The 20,690-nt window shown below is 43.3% G+C and overlaps 2 protein-coding genes across 3 annotated transcripts in view; one reads left to right on the top strand and one right to left on the bottom strand.

The window, feature by feature from the left end:
* Positions 1-92: 92 nt before the first annotated feature.
* LOC107390348 (probable pleckstrin homology domain-containing family N member 1) lies at positions 93-18,923 on the top strand. Its single transcript, XM_015966989.3, has 11 exons — positions 93-867; positions 9,919-10,042; positions 11,798-11,944; positions 12,080-12,166; positions 14,657-14,744; positions 14,817-14,953; positions 15,028-15,174; positions 15,309-15,395; positions 15,480-15,555; positions 15,651-15,727; positions 16,938-18,923. Exons 1-11 carry the CDS (start codon positions 773-775, stop codon positions 17,067-17,069), a joined length of 1,197 nt encoding a protein of 398 aa, XP_015822475.3. The 5' UTR covers positions 93-772; the 3' UTR covers positions 17,070-18,923.
* Positions 17,403-20,690, bottom strand: part of arhgef19 (Rho guanine nucleotide exchange factor (GEF) 19) — a 34,442-nt gene continuing 31,154 nt past the window's right edge. For both annotated transcript variants that reach the window (XM_070544767.1, XM_070544766.1), the window contains exon 16: positions 17,403-20,647. In XM_070544767.1, coding sequence (XP_070400868.1) covers positions 20,493-20,647 — 155 coding nt within the window. In that variant the 3' untranslated portion in view covers positions 17,403-20,492. The remainder of the gene's footprint in view (positions 20,648-20,690) is intronic.

Raw genomic sequence — 20,690 nt, 5'->3', positions numbered from 1 at the left:
TGTTTCTTTAAGTTGTATCACTTCACAGACGCAGCAGGCTGTGTGCAGCCCCCTCACCGCCCTCTAACCAGGAAGATCAACAACAGAATCCACTTCCACAGCTGTTGCAGCTTGTTTTGACTGCAGTTCTTCACCTCGGTGTGTCATAACTCATAATTATCTCACTGCACTCTGCACACAGTCAGGCTGGAAGCAGGCAAACGCGGGCCGGCATGGCCACATCTTTCCCAACAGGAAGTTTGCTTCATCCACTTGCCTCTTTGTAAGGATGGCATCAGTGAACCTGTGTAATCGACACAAGGAGGTGTAAAGTGTGGTGTTGTCATTCTCTCTCTTTCGGTCAGCTTGTCTCTCAGCAACATCACAAACCGCTTTCATGTGTCATACTGACGTGTCCTTGGCTTCCCAGCATGCGTACGGAGAGTAAAATAAGCAAAGTGAGGAAGCGGCTCAGATCTCTGCAGACAGACAACTGACAGGAAGAAACAGCTACAGAGCTCTGACTCGCTGCTTTTAACTTCATTATCGCTTCAAGAGCTGCAACTTTTGTCTTCTGCTGGCAAGAAGAGGGAACTAGTGCTCAGACACCCTGACACCCCCTCCCTCCTCTTCTCCACTCCACTTTTGAACCCCCCACCCCCCATTTTCAGGGTATCTCTGCAGTTTTAATGTGGCACAAAAAAACGGTTTGGAGGATCGCCTCGGCAGATGGTGCTCAGAGTCTGGACTGCTCGCTGAGGCTGAGCTGAGAGCGTTAGACTCCTCATCGGCCATGGGATGCTGCAGCGTGACCCAGAGGCACACTGGAGTGGACGAAGTGGGCCCGGATGAGATTGAACTCCTGGAACTCTCTGGAGACAATTTAGGGTAAGACACTTTTCTTACATCTAACATTACTGGACGAATGGGAAGCTCGAGAAGCTGAAAGAATTAAAGTACTGCCTTGCGGCTGGAAAGAGTGAGTTTAAATGTGGTTTCTCTGAGTTTTCAGAGAGGAAGCGGTGGCAGCAAAGTGGACCTTTGTGGCGTTTATGGCGTCACGTGAAGTTAAAGAAAAACGAATAAATGTAACTATTTTATACTGTTTCCCAGACCATAATAAGTCACGTCATTTGATGGATGCTAATAAAGAATTAGTGGCAGGATGTTTCCGGGCAGAACACGTTGAGGTTTTGTTGTGATGCAAAACTCTTTCACAACAACAACCAATATCTTTATGATTTCTAACCAGCAGAAAAACGAGACAGGAGAGCTAAATGACTCCAAACACAACGTCAGTGAGGCGACACTGATATGATTAGCAGATCATTATGGGACCAGGGCGTGGAGGGCTTTAATACAAAGTAATGGTGGGGCAAATCCTCACAGTGGGGTGGATGTGGGGGGATTAGCAGGAGGCTAATCACAAACTGAAGCCACTGGTCCTTATGGGTTGCAGAAAACATTTGCTCATTCACCATGATTAGGTTGATTTAAGTCTCTCACTATAGATTTTTTCCTATATTTGTGAAAAACATCTAAAATAATCCCACTTTAAAATGTATGATGTAAACCAGACACTATATATTCATATGTTGTCTGAGTGAACATGCAAAAACATGGTCAGTTGAATTTTTAAATGACTTTCGGAATCAAATTAAAACATTTTAACTTTACTTTAAAAGACTTTTTGGTCAGAATAACTTGCTGTATTTCAGTTTCTGATATTCATGTTTATTATGTGTGCAAAACTGCACCTAAAATAACAATTACACAGCACTTGTCCCGAGACGAGTAGGAGATGATTAGGACCCAAAATGCAGATGACCCAGAACGACTCGAGGCAGGAGTGGTTAAAGAAAATAATTCCTTTATTTTAAGGAGGATGCGCCAAAAGTCCAAAGACACAAGAACCAGACTAAATCTCAAAAACAAAACAGAAGCTCACTCATGAGCATGGACTAGGCGAAAACTCGAGAGAGACAGAACAACGCTGACAAATACAATGGACCGACAAACACAGAGTGAGAAGACAAGGCTTATATACACAGAGAGAGCAATTAGGGAAACAGGCAGCAGGTGTGTGGAGTGAGGGCTGGAGGGAAAGCACACAACAGTGCATACAATTATCTAAATGGGGAACAAAACCAGAGGAGGGCAGATAAACCTAAACTATAAAAACATGGATAACTAAACTTAGGGACTGAGGGCAAATATAAACAACCAATAACTAGAGGGGTTAGGGCTGAGGAGAATAATGGGACACAAGAGGAAAACCTGGAGTGGGAACTGGAGGGGCTGGGGAACTAATGGGCCATTCCCATCTGTACCGGGTCAGCCCGGGCCGGGTAGCGTAGGTTGTTTACATATCTGGGTGGCCTGGTATTTTCCCGGGCCAACCAAGGCTCGTTCTCAGCCCTCTTCTCGAGGGGGTCTGCTTCAGGCCGACCAGGGCCAACACACCCACTGCTGACAGCAAATTCACACCTTCCATTAGAGCAAGCCTCTGATTGGTGGGTAGAATCAGCCCACATGGGCTTAAGACAAGGATGTGTGGAATCAACCGGGCCAGGCTGGGGCCGACTGGGGCTACCTGGCCCAGGCCGACCCGGTACAGATGGGAATGGCCCAAAAGGGACACAGAACATGGCAGCACTGGGCAATTATGTGTTAGAGTAATGCATCCAAAGTAAATGCACTTTAAAAGTTACTATAACTAAGACAAGCTAGTACAAAGTACTTAGAAATTTGGTTACAGTTACTGCTTAAGTATCTATGACTCGGAAATACTAGTTCAGTAAGGAAATCTCTAAGTACTTTGTACTAGTTTGTTTTAGTGAAAGTAACTTGTATTTAAATTAATTTTACGTTGATTTAGTACAGGGGTCCTCCATTATAATGGTCCAAGGGCCACACACAAAAAAGACCGAGGCCTAGTCCACACGTAGCCGGGTTTAAAAAAAAATGAATATCCGCCCCTCCTAAAACTTGCATCCACACCACCGCGTTTTAAAACAAAACTCTGTCCACACGTACCCGGATAAATACGTTGTTCAGGACATGCCAGACCTGTAGGCGGCAGTACTTCCCCCGTTCTTAACCTCGTCCTTCGTCTGTGGTCTTCCGCAAGGAGCAGTAATTCCGCTTGCAAAAACAAACAAGCAGAAAGCGCTTGGACAATCGATAAAGCGAGCACAGCTCTGAGGGCATCCATGCTGTCGGCTAGTGTAAACACAGGTCGCACACGTGATGTCAGAATTTTTTTGTCGCGGAAAGTGACGTTGCGGACCTTAAAACTCCGGTTTTGTCTGTCCACACGCAGACACCCAAAACGGAGAAAACGCAGATCTTCACTTTGGCCGGAGTTTTTAAAAAGATCTGTTTTTGTGTGAAAAAACTCCGTTTTCCTGTGGATGACGGGCCAAAATGTAGAAAAATATCTACGTTTTGGCAGATCCCCGGCTACGTCTGGACAGGGCCTGAACTTAGGGACTGAGGGAAAATATAAACAACCAGTAACTAGAGGGCTGAGGGCTGAGGAGAATAATGGGACACAAGAGGAAAACTGCTGCTGCTGCTGCTGCTGCTGCTGTTTGGATCGCTGGCTGTAATGCACATAACACACAAGCTTGCAATATAAAGAAGGACAACACCTGTCCCCCTCCAGCTCGGCTGTGTGACTGCACTAACCTGTCCTGAGGGACTATCACCATGTAACCCTCATGTCCATGCTGTCTCTGGAGGAGCAGATAGGAGAGAAGATCTCCTGTAACTTAAAATGAACCACAGCTTCCTCCCAGTTTCTCTTTAAGCTGAATTTAACATCAGTTTATCATCATGAAACAAAATAATAAAGTGGAACAAGAACTTCTATCTTCTATATCTCTCTGCTTTTAACTTCTCCGTGTCCCTAAATCAAAGAGACAGATGAATACGCTGCTGCCGCCGTCATTGACCCCGCCCCCTCCCCAAGACCGGACCTCCCAACATCACAACAGTCGGTCTGACTGAGCGCTTCCAGGAGAAACAATAATGAAATTATGAAAATAATAACACATGTTTGGAGGAGCGTCCTCCGATCCTTTCTCTTGTGTGAGCCGACAATCTCCTGCTCTCTCTCTCTCAGTCGCTGATCGAGCGAGCGGAGCGCGCAGCACGACAACCCGCTCACTTAACATAATTTACGGCCCAAATCCAACAGAACCGGTCGGGCTGATTCGATTCGGGTTCGGTCTCAGGTTATAACTCCAGCGCTCAGCCCTGCAGTACCACATAAAGGCGGACCAAAGTTTCCTACCCGGTACATGTGGAGAACACCGCTCTGACAGATGTGGATGCTGCGCTGGTGCCGCCATTAAAATAACAAAACCACATTCCACTGTAAGTGATTATGGTACTCTTCTGTGATGCAAAACCGTTTATGCCCGCATCTCATGCATTGATTATTTGATTATTTTCCTCAGCTCTATCTATCCTACACCTCCTGGTCGGTCATTGGGGGTGGGGTGGTGCGCGCGGGGTTTGGGGGCCAGAGAGGGCTCGCGGGCCGGATGTGGCCCGCTGGCCACTATTTGCGGACCACTGATTTAGTAGCTCCAACAAATACTTACTTAGTCCTGTGTTCTTGTAATTTTAAGTTTGCATGCTTTTTTTAAGTAAGTTTAACAATTAGGTTTTACAGTGCACGGGGGTCTTCCTCATCGAGGCTTTAAATTTAGCATTTTGAGGTGAAAATGAACGAAACATCATCTATGAAAGTTGTTTAATGAAGGCACAGACGTGAACAAACTATCAGAGCAAACTGATTTTCTTTTATTATCATCTTAACAGCAAACTTATAAAAGTTGTGCAGAAAATCAGCAGAAACTGGCCTTTATAGGTAAATTATTAAAATAGATGAAAAATGTGGCCTCACAGCTGTAGCCTGAAGGTCTCTAGAGGTTAAAAAAATCCTTTAACATTTATTTCAAATGTCCACTAGATGGAAAACATGTATTTTAAAACTGAAATGAGTATTTTGACAAAGCAATAATAATCATATTCTACCGTCATTATAGATGTCACCCCGTAAACTCGGTGACAGCGTGTTGAATGACCTTCCAGTTTGATGTGGTAGCTTCACCACCAACAGCCACAAATGAAACCAGCTTCTAACTATCTGTTCTTTGTGGTGAAAACTATGTTTGACAGCTTTAGACTCAGATCCAGCCACACCATCTTCTAACCAGAAAGCCACACTTCAGAGTTTTGCTTTGCTCTTTGTTTCCTTTTCTTGCTGCAACAACTTATTCAGACATGGCGTTGTCGTCGTCCTCCTCCTCCTCCTCCTCCACTTATCCGGGTCCGGGTCACGGGGGCGGCATCCCAACTAGGGAGCTCCAGACTGTCCTCTCCCCGGCCACCTCCACCAGCTCCTCCGGCAGGACCCCACGGCGTTCCCAGACCAGATTGGAGATGTAACCTCTCCAAAGTGTCCTGGGTCGACCCGGGGGCCTCCTGCCGGCAGGACATGCCCAAAACACCTTCCCAGGGAGGCGTCCAGGAGGCATTCTGACCAGATGCCCAAACCACCTCAACTGACTCCTGTCGATCCGGAGGAGCAGCGGTTCTACTCCGAGCCCCTCCCGAATGTCCGAGCTCCTCACCCTATCTCTAAGGCTGAGCCCGGCCACCCTACGGAGGAAACTCATTTCGGCCGCTTGTATCCGCGATCTCGTTCTTTCGGTCATTACCCAAAGCTCATGACCACAGGTGAGGATTGGGACGTAGATCGACCTGTGAATTGAGAGCCTTGCTTTCTGGCTCAGCTCCCTCTTCACCACGACAGATCGGCTCAGCGTCCGCATCACTGCAGACGCCGAACCAATCCGCCTGTCGATCTCCCGATCCCTCCTACTCTCACTCGTGAACAAGACCCCGAGATACTTAAACTCCTCCACTTGAGGTAGGACCTCTCTCCCGACCCGGAGTTGGCAAACCAAGGTTTTATATAAATCTGAATGTGTGTCTATACCAGAGGAAACACTGAACAGTTTTGGTCCTGGTAGAAGCTGAGACTCTTGATAAAGTTTTCTCCTTAGTGAGACCCACCACATGTGTTCTGGACCCAATTCCAACTTTGTTTTTTAATAAATTCTATGGATATTTTAGTGATGAGATTTTAACCCTGATGAATTGCTCCCTTCAGACGGGGGTCTTTCCTGCTGCCTTTAAAAGGGCGGTGGTGAGGCCCCTGTTGAAGAAGAGCAATTTAGATTTTAATGAATTAAACAATTATCGACCGATATCTAACTTACCATTTTTAAGCAACGTTTTAGAAAAGTTGGTTTTAAATCAACTAAATGATTTGACAAACACTAATAATGTCCTAGAGACATTTCAGTCTGGTTTTAGGGTGAACCACAGCACCGAGACGGCCCTTCTGAAGATTTTAAATGATTTTAGAGTAAATTATGAAAAATGGAAGTTGGCAGTGTTGGTTCTACTGGATCTAAGTGCTGCCTTCGATACAGTAGACCACACTATTCTTTTAACTCGTTTAAAACAGATCGGCCTCTCTGGTGCTGTACATAGATGGTTCACATCCTACCTCACAGACAGGACTTTCATGGTGAGTTTGGATGCCTGTTCCTCGAGGGTCCATGGGATTACATGTGGTGTGCCCCAGGGTTCAATTTTAGGCCCAGTGCTTTTTAATCTTTATATGCTCCCTCTTGGCGGTGTCATCAGGAGACACAAGGTCAACTTTCACAGTTATGCTGTTGATACACAGTTGTACATCTCTGTGTCTCCTGATGACTCTCGGTCAATGGAGGCACTTTTTAACTGTATTTTAGACATTAAATCCTGGATGGCAGAGAACTTTCTCCAGCTCAACCAGGACAAAACCGAAGTTTTAGTCATTGGTCCTGAGGCCCAGAGAGAGACACCTTCACCGAAATGACAATCTCTGTCTTTTAGTCCATCTGAACAAGTGAAGAACCTGGGCGTGATTTTTGACTCTGAGCTGACTTTTATCCCACACATTAAAAATATCACAAAAATAGGTTTTTATCATCTAAAGAACATCGCCAGAGTCCCATTCTCTCTCTGGCCAACACGGAGAAACTGATGCATGCTTTTATCACCAGTAGAATAGATTACTGTAATGCCCTGCTTTCTGGTCTTCCTAAAAAGAGCATCTCAGGCTTACAACTTCTTCAAAATTCGGCAGCACGTGTCCTGATGAAGACCAGGAGGCGGGAGCACATTACACCAGTTTTAGAATCATTGCATCGGCTCCCCGTATGTTTCAGGATCAATTTTAAGGTTCTTCGATTGGTTTTTAAGTGTCTTAATGATCTTGGGCCTTCTTATCTCTCAGAACTGTTTTTACCATATAAAGCATCACGGCCTCTGCGCTCCTCTGACAGGCATCTCCTGGTCATCCCTAAAGTCAGGACACAAACTCACGGCAAGGCGTCCTTCCAGTGTTATGGCCGTCGCCTCTGGAACGAGCTGCCAGAGGACCTCAGGGCCGCAGAGAACGTTCATGTTTTTAAGTCCAGGCTCAAGACGCACCTATTTAGGTTAGCTTTTATCTAAATATTTACTAGTTTTATTTCTCGTTTTACATGATTATATTTTATTACTTGCTTTGCATGTTTTATATGATTATATTTTAGCATTGTTTTCATTATTTAATATTATTATTTTACTGTCTATATGACTTTATTCATTACTTCTTTTCTAACTTTTGTCCCTTATATTAGCTCTTTTATTACATTTTTACTCATTTTAATCGGGTGTTTCTTCTGTAGGGGCCCTCTGCCCTGGGAGCGGTGGTCAACTGTAGCTTCCTGGGCGCTCTATAGGTGGGGGTCTATGCTCCCCCTCCACTGAGCGCCCTGACTTAGTGTGGGAGACGTGATTCTGCCGGGGCAGACGGCTCCTCTGATGGCGTTTCCTTGCCTTACCTTACTTGGCTCATCTGGACTCAGCCAAATATATTTTTTACTTGTGTGTGTGTGTGTGTGTGTGTGTGTGTGTGTGTGTGTGTGTGTGTGTGTGTGCGTGCGTGTGTGTGTGTGTGTGTGTGCTTGCATATGTCTGTAATTATTTTTAACCTGTTATGGGAATCTGGGGTCATTTTGTAAAGCACTTTGAGTAGCACTTTGTTTGAAAAGCGCTTTATAAATAAATCTGATTGTTTGATTGAAGCCACCCTTTCCCGGTCGAGAACCATGGTCTCAGATTTGGAGGTGCTGATCCTCATCCCAGCCGCTTCACACTCGGCCGCGAACCTACTCAGCAAGAGCTGAAGGTCAGAGCTGGATGAAGCTAGGAGGACCACATCATCCGCAAAAAGCAGAGACGAGATTCTCCTGCCACCAAACTCGACACACTCCACACCACGGCTGCGCCTAGAAATTCTGTCCATAAAGGTTATAAACAGAACCGTTATTCAGACAAGTATCATGCTATTCCCAGAGCAACGGTAGGCACCCTAAATGATAAAATATTATTGTTGGCACTATTGAAATGTGATTTCATATAAAATATAAGTTTTTTTGTGAGATATTACTTCTACCCAGAAATAAGAAGCTTAGATTATTTGAAACCTCTCCTCCCCCATGTGAATCCCACCATAATGCACGGCTGCAGACCCAGAGACTGAAGATTCATGCCAACAGATTCAAGACTACATGGATGGGAGGAGCGGGTCGTGATGGCACAGTAACATCCCCAACAACCCAGGCTTTTGCTGCTGCTTGGCAGACAGCATTTGCAGCTGAGACAGGAAAATGCAAGCGTCAAGCCAAAAAACACTCTGGGGGTGTTTTTGACGACGAAACAACAACATAACATTGTCAAAAGTTCCAAAAAGGGGATATTGCACAATATAGGACCTTATATAGGACTTTAATTATAAAATATATAATAAAGCAACCAGAGAACCCAAAACAATAATAAACTGAAAACGTTGAAATAGACACTAAACACATTTTAAAGCAAATTAAAATGCATTTTCAATAAAAATCAACTCATGTGGATATTTGCAAGAGATTTATAGGTTTTATCATAAAATGGCTACTGGTTAATTTTATTTTATTCATGTTGTGGCACAGTTCCTAAAGATAGATGTATATTTATTTTTAAAAGATTTTTGTTTATATGTCTTCAACGTGATTCCAATATGTTTCGGAGCGTCTGCAGTGATGCGGACGCTGAACTGGTCTGTTGTGGTGAAGAAGGAGCTGAGACGGAAAGCCAGGCTCTAGATTTACCAGTCCATCTACCGCCCAGTCCTCACCTATGGTCATGCACTTTGGGTAATAATCGAAAGAACAAGATCACGGATACAAGCGACCAAAATGAGTTTTCTCCACGGGGTAGCCGGGCTCAGCCTTACAGGGATAGGGTGAGGAGCTCCGACATTCGGGAGAGGCTCAGAGTAGAGCCGCCGCTCCTCCACATCGAGAGGAGTCAGTTGAGGTGGTTTGGGCATCTTGTTAGGATGTCTCCTGGACAACTCTCCAGGTGTTTCAGGCATGTCCTGCCATCAGGAGGTCCCCTGGTCGACCCAGGACACGTTGGAGAAAGTACGTCTCTGAACTGGCCCGGGAACGCCTTGGGGTCCTGCCGGAGGAGCTGTTGGAGGTGGCTGGAGAGAGGACGGTCTGGAACTCCCTAATTGGGATGCTGCCCCCACGACCCGGACCTGGATAGGCGGAAGAAGACGAGACGAGAGACGAGTTTCCAACGTGGTGCTAAGTTGATGTTATCAAAGAATTGTTCTACAAACAGCAAACTTTTAAAGTGTGTTTGCCATCTAATCTGATTATTTTTGGCTGTTTTCGTTAGCCAGAGGGGAGCAGGCATGCATGCTTTATTTGTGTGTGTGTGTGTGTGTGTGTGTGTGTGTGTGTGTGTGTGTGTGTGTGTGTGTGTGTGTTTCAGTGTGTGGAATCTGGGTGAAACCAGACTTCAGCTGTTGGTGAGGAACAGCAGAGATGAGCAGCAGCTGCCTCCACCTCCACCTCCACGCAGATCTTCAGGTCGAGCGCTGGAACAGGAAGTCTGCGTAAGCCTTGGCTCTGTGTGTTTGGGGTATAACAGTAAAGTTAGAAACTGACACTTTTCACCTTAAGAACACACTAGAAGTTCATCCTGGATAATCGCTTCACCAATTCTCACTGTTAAAGCAAACTCATAAATTATGATTATGATGAAACCATAAATTAAAGGATGAGCTAATAAGAGGCCAGATAAAAATAAAACAAGAAACAAACAATAAAAGCTACAATAAACCAGATTAAAGAGAATAGATACACAACTCAACTTTTGCTAAAAGCCAAGTCAAATAAATACGTTTTTAATTTTGACTTAAACTGCTCCATGCTTTGAGTGGTCCTTGGTTCTAGGGCCAGCCACGGACAAAGCTCTATCCCCTCGGGACTTCAGATGAGCTTTTGGGACGACTGAGAGTGACTGGGAACTGGAATTAGAGGCAAAATGCACACAAATGACTCATCATGAATGTCAACTGCTTTTTCTTTGGGCTTTTTCCTTCAGGGGTCTTCACAATGAATCATCTGTCCCTAAAGGGAACCTCATCATCTTGAGCTTTGCTACCTCCAGTTCTGCCTCCCAGGATAAACAGAGTTCCCTCATTCCTATTTGTTTTCTCTTTTTCTTTCCTTACAATTTAATCACAATTTTTATTTCTTTCCTCAAATTTTAACCATATGAAATTTAAAATTTTTAAAGAAATATTTTGTATATTTTAAATTTTTTTGTTCTTGTGAAGCCCCTTGTGATTTTTATCCTGAGAGGTACTATATAAAATATTGCTTTCTTTCTTTCTTTCTTTCTTTCTTTCTTTCTTTCCCTCATGGACCCTGTCTCTAAACCATACAAGCATAAATGTCAGTAAATACATTTTGTCACAAAAGACTCACTATTTTCAAATGAAGGTGTGAACGCACGGATGTAGTTTGGGGATGGGGGGCAGGGGGACATGTCCTCCCCCCCCCCCCCCCCCCCCCAGGTAAATTTTTGTTTTTTGCAATTTTTACCATCCAAAAACAATTTAACGCTATATCGGATAGACACCAGTTGAGCACTAGGGCCAGGTGGAAAACAACCGCTTGTGTTGTGTTGAAGACCCCCCCCCCCCGTCCCGATGCCGGTTGAGCCCCCCCCCCCCCCCTTCTAAAGCCAAAACTACATCCATGTGTGTGAACGTCATTTTGTGCATTGAGCTTGCAAGTTTTCTTCTTCATTAGGACATTCTTCTTCAGTTCATGCAGATGATACAGGAAATAACCACTGGACATCTCGTTACTCATCACTTCCAACAACCAGCTTAATTTATGTTCCAGCAACTTAATCTCTATGGTTATTCCCAAAGCTCACACCTCCTCATTCCAGTTTGCTGCTTCCAACGACTGGAATGAGCCGCAAAAACCGCTGAAGCTCACTACCTACATTCCAATGTCTGTCTTCAGTAATTCATTTCAATCAATAGTTTCTGATCAATGTGCTTCTGAGTACTTAAAGATTGTTTTAAGTCTGTTTCGATTGCTTGTACATATTGTGTATGAACGGTCTTTTGTCTTTATGTCTAACTGTTTAATCTTATTCATATCTTGTATTTTTTATCTTATCTGCTTTTCTTTGATGTAAAGCTAACTATGTGTCTGTTGCTGCTGCTTCTTGGCCAGATCGTTGTTGTAAATGAGAATGAGTTCTCAATTGACTCATCTGGATAAATAAAGGTTAAATAAATAAATAAATAAATAAATAAATAAGATATGATATGTGTTTGTATCTGTAGGGGGCGCTATGGGGCAGGAGCAGAGATGAGCTACATCACAGGATTTACTCTCAGCAGCCAATCAGAGGCTGGGAGGGGCAACCTGCTCACATGTATGGAGAGATCATCCACTCTTCCCTGGTGTCTCTATACAACAACCACACACAGGTAACACGACTAAATAACAATAATAATAATTAACAATAATAACAACAATGATGATAATCATCATCATCATCATCATCATCATCATCACCACTTAAATCCAGAGAAATTGTGACTGATATAAATGTGTCTCTACAGGAAAGCAGTGAACGATTCTTGGTGTTGTTCTCTTTCCACCTTCTGATCCTCTCTCTGGACCCCTCCCAACAAGACTTCACATACGAGGTACAGATCAGAATCAGAACCAGAAGGGTTTTCATAGCCATATGAGCGAGAATCACAACATTAGGAAATTGCTGCGGTACTTGGTGTAAAAAAAGAAGATAAAAAATAAGAGAAGAATTATAGGAAGTAAGAATATAATCATGATAAAATAATACTAAAAAGTGTCAAAAATGTAAAGTACTATATAAAGTACAGATTCATCTAGAAGTTTATCAATGGAATAAAGGGAAAGGATTCAGCCCCAGCACAGTAATCACTGTAGCCCAGTCTATTAAAGAGATGTAGAACTAAAATTTGGTGTTGATGCAAACACTCACCCTGAACACGTGCTCTGAGCACTGCATGTTGCACAAAATCTTCCAATAAAATTGCCATTAACTATTGGAGTAACAGCTTTAAGTCGAGAGGCCCAGACTTCCTTCTCCGTAGCTACTTAGGCCAGCTCCTCTGGGAGAATCCTAAGGCGTTCCCTGGCCAGGTGAGAGACATAGTCCCTCCACCGTGTCCTGGGTCTTCCTTTAGGTCTTCTCCTGGTTGGACGTGCCCTGGACGCCTCACCAGTGAGTCGTCCAGGAGGCATCCTAACTAGGTGCCTGAGCCACTTCATCTGGCTCCTCTTGATGTGGAGGAGCAGCAGGTCTACTCTGAGCCCCTCCCAGATGATGGAGCTTCTCACCCTGTCTCCATGAGAAAGCCCAGTCACCCTGCAGAGAAAAGTCCTTTCTGCTGCTTGTATCCGTGATCTCGTTCTTTCGGTCACTACCCAAAACTCCCGACCACAGGTGAGGGTAGATTGAGAGCTTTGCCTACCGACTCGGCTTTCTCTTCACCACGACAGACCGGTTCAATGACCGCATCATTGCAAACGCAACACCAATCCGCCTATCAATCTCGCACTCAAGCTTTCCCTCACTCGTGAACAAAACCTCGAGATACTTAAACTCCTCCACTTGAGGCAGGACCTCATCCCTGACCCAGAGAAGACTTTCTACCCTTTTCCGAGTCAAGACCATGGTCTCGGATTTAGGAGAGCTGATTCTCATCCCAGCTGCTTCACACTCGGCTGCAAACCGTTCCAGCGAAAGCTAAAGATCTCTGTCCGATGAAGCCAACAGGACCACATCATCAAATCACCAAATAAATCTTTATAAAGTGTATTTATTTATATTATTTATTTATTAATAGAGTCCTGTGACACATATATCACAGAGAAAGCACACGCCTGGTTTGAATCTTACCTCACAGGACGATCATTCAGCGTATCTTGGCTTGGACAGTCCTCTACCGTGCACCATCTTGCCACAGGAGTCCCCCAGGGCTCTGTATTAGGACCTCTTCTCTTTGCCATATACACCACCTCACTGGGTGAGATCATTCGATCACATGGCTTCTCCTACCACTGCTATGCGGACGACACCCAGCTCTATCTGTCATTTCCACCGGACGACCACACTATCTCAGCACGAATATCAAACTGTCTCTCTGACATCTCAAAATGGATGAAATCCCACCATCTCCAACTCAACCTCTCTAAAACTGAACTACTTGTCATCCCAGCAAAACCATCCATACAGCACAATATCTCAATCCAGAATGACTTCCTATCTCTGGCTCCTTCAAAGGCAGTTCGAAATCTGGGTGTTGTGATTGATGAACACCTGGCCTTTAAAGATCATGTTGCCTCTGCTGCCCGTTCATGCCGCTTTGCGCTGTATAACATACGAAAGATCAGACCATACCTAACACAACATGCCACCCAGCTCCTGGTGCAATCTACTGTCATCTCCCGCCTCGACTACTGCAATGCTCTTCTAACTGGTCTTCCAGTCTGTACTGTGAAACCTCTTCAAATGGTCCAGAACGCAGCGGTGCGTCTGGTCTTCAATCAGCCTAAAAGAGCACACGTCACCCCTCTGTTCATTGAGCTCCACTGGCTACCGCTAGCAGCACGCATCAAATTCAAATTGCTAACACTAGCATACAAAGTCCGAGACGGTACGGCTCCCATCTACCTGAATCCTCTTGCAAAGGCTTACGTCTCGGCCCGGCCGCTCCGGTCATCACAGGATTGTCGGCTAGCAGTGCCTACACCACGCTCAGGACAATCCAGACTTTTCTCATGCATCGTTCCACAAATGTGGAATGACCTTCCTAACACTACCAAAACTGCGGCTTCCTTTTCTATTTTCAAGAAACTCCTGAAGACCCTGCTCTTCAGAGAGCATCTTCTTAACTAGCACCTTGTCTGCACCCATCCCTCCTCTCTACTGTCCACTCCTTGTTCCCTCCTCTCCATGACTGATGTCAATTTGTTGTTGTTACTATTGTTGTTAGCCTCAAGGGCAAAATGCCGATTATCACTTGTAAGTCGCTTTGGACAAAAGCGTCTGCTAAATACATAAACATAAACATAAACATACATGGCATATACTCCCATCATGAATGCATTTCATGCTGAAATAGATGTGTTTGACTTCTCTTATCCCGCAGGGCATTCTTCCCATTTCTGGACTTTCATTCCGAGTCGTATCCCTGGACTCCGATGTGTCAGATCCACAGCACATGTTTGAAATCAGCAGTAAGTGAGTGGAAGTTTGCGGAGCTCAGCTACAGTGTGGCTTCAGATTGTGATTTGTGGTGCTTCTTCCAGGTCCAATGGTGGACTCCAAGGTGTTTGTGTGTGCCAGCGCTGCGGAGCTACAAACGTGGATGCAGCACATCGAAGACAGGAGATGCAAGTCCATCACACAATCCGCGAGTCCCTCACGCTGCTCACTCTCCTACCTCGTAAGTAGTAACGGTTACACATCTGGTCACAGACGTGCATGCGGTCAATAAGGTTCAGGCTTTGTCCACCATAGCTGCCGTGTGACGAACCTTGGAAAAGACAGGAGCTGAAGAAATATTTACTGCAAGCGCCGATAAAGCAATGGGAGGGCTCGCCCATACAGCACATGGGTCAGCCAGGATACATTTCGACGGTTCACATCATCAACACGCTGAGACCGGTAATCTCAGATTAACTCGATTGATCTTATTCTGAGATACTGACGTGTTTTAAATTTACAAAACAAAGTTGGCTTGTGTTTCTTATGTGGTACATTGAGTCTAAAGCAGAAGATTTTTGTCTTTTTTCTGATAGGGACATCAAGAAAGACTGATGGTTCTCTTTCCTCTAGATGTTCTGCTGCTTTCTGTGGACAGCAAGAGGCTGAATGTAAAATATGAGGTACTTAGTGAGGAAAACACACTTACTCATGTCTGTCTGCACAGGTGGAAGACTTTATATCTTAAATCTGCTACCCCTCTGCAGGGAAGGTTGGCTCGACACAGCATCAAAGCAGTGGAGTGTTCAAATCTGCCTGGAAGGCTGGCGTTTGTGCTCATAGGTGCAGCTCACATGCATGCACCTCACATCAGTATATGTTCTGTTACAAACTTAGTGAAGTGATTCACTTCACATATTCACTGTTTGTGTTTCTAGGTGAGCTGCTGGAGCCTTTGCAGGTGTCCTGTACCTGCCTGGAAGATTACCAATACTGGCTTTTTCAGCTGCAGCAGGTTTGGTCCAGTTTTGTTCATGCATTTGTTCAGATTCTTTTAGATTCTGTTCAATAATATCACGAAGAAAACAAAGTAACATGACCAGTTAAAGAGGCTAAAACAGTCATTTGAGTTGAGTTCAGCGTTGTAAGTTTGTTAAATGTGTGTTTAACTGCTCATGTAACATTGCAAACATCCAAAACTAAATTACGTAAAGTACTAAACAAGTTCTCATGACGTTTTAGTTCAATCTTGAGCATCCTTCACAAAAGGGAAGGTCAAAACTGCTTCTCTGCATGTTTCAGTTTAAATGGTTTGCCTACTTAGGATGTTCGATATCTGCAGCCGTTGTTCTTACTGATATCCGACATTTGAATAGTCTTAAATTCGAATACGATATAAACTAGTATATGTGAGGTCCACCCTCATAAAAAAAATAATTTTTAACTCATTCACTGCCAGACGTTCCTGGTCAGTAAAGCCCTTTGCTGCCAGCAATTTTCAAAATTTGAAATTTAAAATGACGACTTTTGTCGTCAATGGCAGTGAATGAGTTAATAAATTATTTTTTTAAGCATGTTCATTGCACCTTTGTTCAGTAATTATGGCGCATGTGTTCATTACATTCGTGTTTATTAACTCATTCACTTCCAGACGTTTCCTGATCAGTAAAGCCCTTTGCTGCCAGCAATTTTCAAAATTTGGATTTAAAATGACGACTTTTGTCGTCAATGGCAGTGAATGAGTTAATAATTAGCATCAAATCTCCAATCATGCATCCTTAATAGTAATAACATATTGTAAACACACACACACACACACACACACACACACACCTACATACACACACACACACACACACACACACACACACACACACACCTGATTTTTATTCAGTTTATTTAACCAAGAAGAAAATTCTATCAAGGTCTAAAGTATCTTTTTTAAGGGAGACCTGTAAAATAGTTTTTCCTGAATGGGAAAAGCAGTTATGGCATTACAACATAAAATAAATCAGATCTGGGCTGCAGACATGTTCTCGTGCTTTTTTTTTTTTGTTTCCTGTAATGCTTGCTACCGCCATGAGAGGGCGAGATTAAAACTTCTTTCTTTGGAGCTTTTTTTCTGGTCAAGAGGGGAATTGTTGTTGGACCAGAGTTAGATCAGATCTGCTTTCTCCTTAATTACTTCTCAGCCTTTGTAAAAAGACTTTGTGTTTGCTTCACAGCCAGATAGAAACAGCCATGTTACTGTGAGTCGCCCTCCGCCTCCTCTCATGCCCAAGCTGCAGAGGAGCAGGAAGGAGTCCCAGGAGCCCATAGTAGCAGCTGACCAGAGCCACAGCAATGGACGAAGCTGACCCTCCACACGCAAGAAAACTCTTTAAAATCACTTCAGTCATAAATGTTTATTAGGAACATAAACCATGTTCATAATGCATTTAGAACCATAAGAGGAAATGTCCTCCTCTTAACTTTGAGGTTTTAGATGTTTGTTGAAGAGAAGTGAAAACATTTAACTTATATGTGCACTTTTACGTGTGACAGAAAGAAATAGGTCATGATCCTGTTAAAGAGTAGAACGTAGATACCACGGTGTTACAGCAGGGTGATGAAACTGCACACATCTGTACGTAGCTCCTCACCAATAAACTGTTTTTAAAGAAATAGAGTCATTTACTACACACAGCATCTTAATGCAAACACCTGCATTTATTTCAGAGTAAACATTTACAGTAGTGTGCAGAAATCCAGTAAACATCCAGTGTATTAGCATGTACTTAATCAGGATAAAAACCAACTGTTTCTTTATAAAATGCTTTTTGCTTATAAATTACAGTCATGAAAGGGAACAAACCACATTCTACGCTTTATACATGTAATCATCTACAATAAAATACATTTACATCAGCATCTAATAGTATATAAATACAAACGCTTCAACAGCAACCATTTAAATTACAACTAACAATTTGTTTAAAGAGCGTTAGTAACAGTGGAGTCATAGATGTTTCATGCGCTGCTGGATTTCATTAACAGAAACTCTCAGCTCCCTTTTCGTGTGCTGTTAATCATTTTGCTCTGTTAGAGTCATTCTTAGTGGATACACATTTATTTCTCTGTTCATCTGAAAGGAAAGTTTATAAAAGTAGTGATTGTGAAGTGAAAAGCTACAAAATCACACAAGACAGAATTTAGTTTGCCTGTTGAATTTCTAATTTTAGGAAAGCAAAAGTAAGAAAAAGTCTAATTTGTTCTTTTGTTTCTCTGTTAGACGTCTGCGTTTCTGCTCCTTGGGAAAAGTCATCTTACAAGAATAAAAGATGAGAACTAGATTTGTTTCCTAAGGCCCTGTCCACATGTAGCCGGGGATCTGCCAAAATGTAGATATTTTTCTATGTTCTGGCCTGTCATCCACACGAAAACTGAGTTTTTCACACGAAAACGGATCTTTTTAAAAACTCCGGCCAAAGTGAAGATCTGCGTTTTCTCCGTTTTGGGTGTCTGCGTGTGGACAGACAAAACTGGAGTTTTAAGCTCCGCAACGTCATTTTCCGCGACAAAAAAATGCTGACATCACGTGTGCGACCTGTGTTTACACTAGCCGACAGCATGGATGCCCTCAGAGCTGCGCTCGCTTTATCAATTGTCCAAGCGCTTTCTGCTTGTTTGTTTTTGCAAGCGGAATTACTGCTCCTTGCGGAAGACCACAGACGAAGGACGAGGGTTAAGAACGGGGGAAGTACTGCCGCCTACAGGTCTGGCATGTCCTTAACAACGTATTTATCCGGGTACGTGTGGACAGTTTTTTTTATAAAACAAGGTGGTGTGGATGCACGTTTTTGGAGGGGCAGATATTCGTTTTTAAAGAAACCCGGCTACGTGTGGACGAGGTCTAAGAAGGCAAACGTCCAACAACTGTTACAATAGTTGTTATTTTAAGTGAATTCTACAGAAACAGAAGAAAATAGTGCGTTAATTAGATTCTTTTTTGAAACCTGAAGCGTAGCCTCCGATGAAAATGATATTTCAGTTCATATTTGATTCTATGTGTTGTTTATCTGCAATAATGAGTTAGATGAACATCATCTGAATGACTTCTTTAGGTGTGACGCTGCCATGTCCCAGCATGATCGGCCTCATCTCGCCTGTTCTTAGGTGGAGTGGTACTGCTGCATTGTTCAGTTGAAGGATGCAATAAAAACTAAAAACAACTGTCTTGAGTTTTGTTGCAGTGGTGCGACTTTCTCAGTAGGAGTTGATTTAAATACTGGAAATCAGGAGTGTTTACAATGAGTAAAGCAACGCCTTGCTTTGAGTGATGTCATCTGCAGGCAAGGTACTTATTGTAGATAAATAACTGGTGGAACATCACTTTAAAATAGCTGAAATATCCCTTTAAGTGACACTTACTCAGAAACCTGCTATTGTGGTTGGTGATGATGACACGCCATCACCTGACTCGCAAATAAATTATAGATTTAATAACAGACTTCAAACAAAAATTTGATGTAGAAATGGATACATAATGTCTACATTTCTTTCTCTTTAGTAAAAAACAAACAAACGACACTTTACAAAAGCTTCAAATGAGCAAAACTTTGGTCGTGTTATAAGAGGACATAAAAAATAGTTTCAGTCTTTATCTAAATCTTTCACAATAAAATCAGGTTAGAGAATCAGGCCGAGATACTCACAAAGGGCCAAATTCAGAGCAGATTTTAGTCACCATAAATTTAGCTGATGTGGTTGTTTGGCATTTGCACTTCATTTCACCTTTGAAACAGGACACGCCGGTGTTGATATTTTCAACATTTCTGACCAAAAGGGCTGAAATTTAGTTTCAGAAGGAGTTAAGCACACAAAACAAACCAACCCTGGATTATTCTTTCAAAGATTAAGTTTGGAGTGAAACACAGGACCCGTTTTCACTATTGGAACCTCTGGGTGATTCTACCGGATCTGCATGGTATGCGTGTGTCTCCATTTCAACGGGCCGACCCAAAAGGATCACTTTCTGGGCCATTTTAGGGACCAGCCAAGGACCCAAGGTATATAAACGCCCGGTACAGTCGCTGGGCAGGACTTGTGCTTATTGGTTGTAACAACTGGTATTTGTAAAATTGGAAGAGTTGCTGTGGAAGCAGAATGGAAGGTAAAGACAATAAGCATTGTTCATCTCCATTTCTCCATTTCTAATCTCCCAACACTAATAAATATAATGTGAAAATCTCCCCAACAACGGCATAATGAACACCTCTTATTGGTGAGAGTGTGGTAAAAATCTACACTTCTTCTGGTCATTGAACACTTCATTTTACGTCTGACCACTGCTCTCCCTGTCCCCGAATTGATTAAATGAGTCTACTTTGACAGAATTCAACATTTTTAATAATATTAATACCTGTGGATGCATTTTGGTGCTAATCAGTGACTGCCAAAATTCTCACGATATGCTGACGTCTTAGCAAAGTGCTGAAAGGGCCGATTTTTTATGGAGACACAACAGCTGAGAGAACCGAGCCTGTCACCATTGCTCTTCCAGGAAATTTCCCAGGACCCCTACAGTGGAAAGGAAGCTATAAAGGACAAATTATGAAATTAGCAGGAAAAGATTAACAAAGGAAACTGATAATTTACACTTTTTTTTAAACAAAGACATTTGTTTTTGCCCCTACACACTACACAAAGACCCCACAATCGTCTAATGATAAAACAACCATTTTCAAGCTTAAAACTGCCGAATTTTCAAGTTGCTACGTGGTCCTTTGTGGCAAAAGCCGTCAGTCGTCCACCTTCAGTTTCTGTGTGACACACTTGATTCGGATGTTTTCTCGAAGGTTGCGGAGGCGCGCGCTTCGACTTGTGATTTCCTCCACGTAGGTTTTGGGGAACCAGCCCCGCTCCCCGTCTGAGAGTCTGATGCCTTCAACCCAACCTGGTGAAGGACAATCAAACTCGTCATCTCGCATCTCAAACAT

This window comes from Nothobranchius furzeri, chromosome 15 (genome assembly GCF_043380555.1).
Source record: "Nothobranchius furzeri strain GRZ-AD chromosome 15, NfurGRZ-RIMD1, whole genome shotgun sequence".
Classification (NCBI taxonomy): Eukaryota; Metazoa; Chordata; class Actinopteri; order Cyprinodontiformes; family Nothobranchiidae; genus Nothobranchius; species Nothobranchius furzeri.
This window is presented reverse-complemented; position numbering and strand designations above follow the sequence as displayed.